Raw genomic sequence first — 3366 nt, forward strand, 5'->3', positions numbered from 1 at the left:
GAAGAAGAAGAAGAAGAAGAAGAAGAAGAAGAGGGAAAGGAAAAGTTGAAGAACGAAGCAGAAGAGAGGATGAAGGACTAAAGAAAAGACAGTAGGAAGATAGTGGGGCGTTAGAAAGGAATGATAATGTGATAATGATGTTGAAGGGAGGAAAAGGAGGACAAGGAGAAGGAAAAGGAGTGGGGGAAGGAGGAGGGAGAGTAAAAAAAAAGAAACTAATGTCTATAAAAAGATACAAAATAATAAATCGTTAGAGAATGATGATGAGGAGGAAGAAGATTAAGTGGAGGAGGAGAACGAGGAGGAGGGAGAGGGAAAGCTGAAGGAGGAAGTTAAGCAGAAAATGAAGCATTAAAGAAAAGGACATGTGAAGGATAACTGGGCGTTAGAAAAGGATAATGATGAGGAGGAAGAGGAAGAGGAGGAGGAGGAGAAGGAAGAAAAGATGAAGAAGAAGAAGGAGAAGGAGGAGGAAGAAGAGGAGAGGGAAAAGAAGAGGAGGGAGAGGAAGAGAGGGAAAAGAAGAGGAGGGGGAGGAGGAGAAAGGGGAAAGGGTGGAGCTGAAAAAAAAAATACAGAAAAGAATGACAAGAATAATAACAAGGCGTCGGGAAAGGTGGATAATGATGGTAATGATGTTAAAGAAGAGGGGAGAGGAAAGGGGAGAGAAGGAGGAGGAGGAGGAGGAGGCGGAGGAGGAGGAAGAGGAAGAGGAGGAGGAAAGGGCGTTGTATAGTGAAAGCGTCGTTGGAATCTGGCAAAAATACACTGAAGGGAAGAGTCTGTGAGAGGGAGAGAGAGAACAACAGTGTGTCAAGGACGTGGCCTTTCAGGAGTCGAGAGGGAAAGACGTCCTTCCTATCACTTGGTGGTGTAAAGGATGGTGTTGTTGCTTAATGAGTGAACAATACTTAATTACCAAAGAGAATTCCTCCCTCCCGGCTGTCGACTGCTGCTGTTCATGGTGGTTTATTTTTAAAGGAATGTGTAATTTTGGTCTTCCTATTCTTTGGTTTTACAAGAGCAGGTTATCATTTAATGGTTGAGGGATTCTTAATTATATGTCTAAAGAGAAAATTCACCTCTTAGTTTTGTAAGTAAAATGTGAAAGAAATGTTTCTGCACACGATTTTAAACTATTTAAATCGAGAAGAGACTTCCTAGAGTTTCCGTTCACACTGTTACCAAACTATAGACGATATTCTCAACATAAATTTCAAAAGGAGGTTCAGAAAAAAATAAAATAAAATAAATCTTCATTGAAACGGAAGTGTATAGCAAAAACTTTAGGTGTAATTTTCATTAACACTTTTTACAAGCAAATCTTATAAAATAATCCCCAATGAAGCATCCGGTCAACAAACTCTTGAAGGATTATTCTATCAAACTTTCAACGGAACTAGCTCGTTAAGACTTTCGGTGGAGCTTGCAGATAAATGTGTAGTGGAAGTGGAATTATTAACACAAATGAGCGGAACTTACGTCCATCCGGGCTTCCGAAGTCATTCTCCTCACCGGAACTGTACTCATACAGCCTGATACCCTGTTAGTCTGTCTGGCGTGAATCATCCAAGTGTTGAAAGTGCAAGAAGGAAAAAGAACTTTCACAGCACGAATATACAATGTGTGTGTGTATGCGTGTGTGTGTGTGTGTGTGTGTGTGTGTGTGTGTAGTATTATCACACAGTTCCGTACACAATTATTCCGCTCCGCGACGTCCGTTAATATCGTAAGTTTCCTTGCAGAAATCCCAATTGCCATTTCCCTTGTTTCTTGCATAATGTGTGTGTGTGTGTGTGTGTGTGTGTGTGTGTGTGTGTGTGTGTGGGATTGTCTTGGTCATAGAGTTTAGTATTTTTTCCCCTTGTGACATTTCATACGTTTCCACTCATCCACTCATTCACATCTTTCTATATTTCTGAAGCAACACAACATTCCTCATTCGTAATGCATTGCCTAAGAAAGATGTACAGTTAAAAAATAAATCTTACCAGATAACTAACGTCATAATTCATTCCAGTAAGGTTTAGAAGTTGCGAGGTAAGAGAATGGAAACACACTGGTCAGTCAGCGAGAGGCGGGTATTACGAAACGGGATTAAGAGAAATTCTGCCGATCCGGTTTTATCTTGTTACCACATACGAGTACACACATATACTTTTCTACATCACATATTTTTCCCACAATCCACGCGAGACGAAGAGAAAATACAGATCATTGAGAGGATGACGAGGAAGGTGCGTCTCGGGGAATCCAGGAACGAGCGAGGGAGAGAGGGAGCAGGAGAGAAGGGGGGTGAGGAAGCTTACCTCCCTCACCCCCACCCTCCCAGCCACCCACCAGTTGGTACTCCCCCCGAGCTGTCAGTCGAGCATGGGCTGCCGTGGTGGTGGGAGGTGTAGGTGTGAAGTCCGTCAGAGGAACAAACTTGCAAGAATCTATGTAATTGGAAATAGAGTGACTGCCATTACTGTTACCTAGAGAAGACCTTAACTTGCCTCTCGTGTTCCATCGCCTTGTCTGTCTGGATTTCGCAAAGTGGTGTTACTCTTGTTGGCATCATTACATGTGGCACTAGATACAAGATCCTGTTGGTGCACGTTTATTTATGACCGTGTATGTGATAGTGTGTATGTGCTTACGTGTAGGGTTGTGAGCGCGTGTTAAAGGGGTGACGCATCCCTCCAGTGCCGGGAAGTGGACGTGCTGGTGGCCAGTCACCGGTCTGCTGCTGACTGGACATCGTGAAGAGAGAGAGAAGAGAAGGCATTTGCTGAGATTACATCATCACCACCACCATGCCGCCTGTCTTAAGGAGAGAGGTGCATGGAGGGTAAGGCAAACTTGTCTGTCTTAACACACACACACACACACACACACACACACACACACGTGGTTACTGTTTATCCAAATGTCAGAGTCGTAACTTCATGTTTTTTTTTTTTTTTCTATAATATTTCCTGGCAAATTTCCTGACATTTCCTGTGCATAAAGACGAGGAGGAAACTTGCATTGCTTTGCTCACCACACGCAAAAACACGTTTATTTTCTTCTCTCGACGTTCACAAGGCGACCTTTCATTTAAAAACCCGAGAATCCTAAAGGGAAATGCAGGAAAGATGATGCTGGGGGAAAGAAAGGAATGTTGTAAGGACATGTCTTCTTTTGAAAATTGAAGTAGCCCGCGCTTCACCACCACCACCACTACCACCACAACCACCACAACCACAGCTGGCCAAGGTCACATAGCTCGTAAAACTCGTCCGCCTCTTTGCCGGAATTAGCCTGCCCTCGTCCTCTTCCCTTTTTCACGCAAAGGGTCATCTCCTGCCAGCCTTTATGGTCTTGTATGCCACTGTATAACTA

The 3366-nt window shown here is 43.5% G+C and overlaps 1 protein-coding gene across 2 annotated transcripts in view; it reads left to right on the top strand.

The window, feature by feature from the left end:
• The first annotated feature begins 2364 nt into the window (after positions 1–2364).
• LOC135105571 (long-chain-fatty-acid--CoA ligase ACSBG2-like) overlaps positions 2365–3366 on the top strand; it is an 82562-nt gene continuing 81560 nt past the window's right edge. Inside the window, exon 1 of one of the 2 annotated variants that reach the window (XM_064013814.1) lies at positions 2365–2833. In XM_064013814.1, coding sequence (XP_063869884.1) covers positions 2799–2833 — 35 coding nt within the window. In that variant the 5' untranslated portion in view covers positions 2365–2798. The remainder of the gene's footprint in view (positions 2834–3366) is intronic. The other variant, XM_064013813.1, reaches the window with a different exon arrangement.

The sequence above is a fragment of the Scylla paramamosain genome, chromosome 12, assembly GCF_035594125.1.
Source record: "Scylla paramamosain isolate STU-SP2022 chromosome 12, ASM3559412v1, whole genome shotgun sequence".
Taxonomy (NCBI): Eukaryota; Metazoa; Arthropoda; class Malacostraca; order Decapoda; family Portunidae; genus Scylla; species Scylla paramamosain.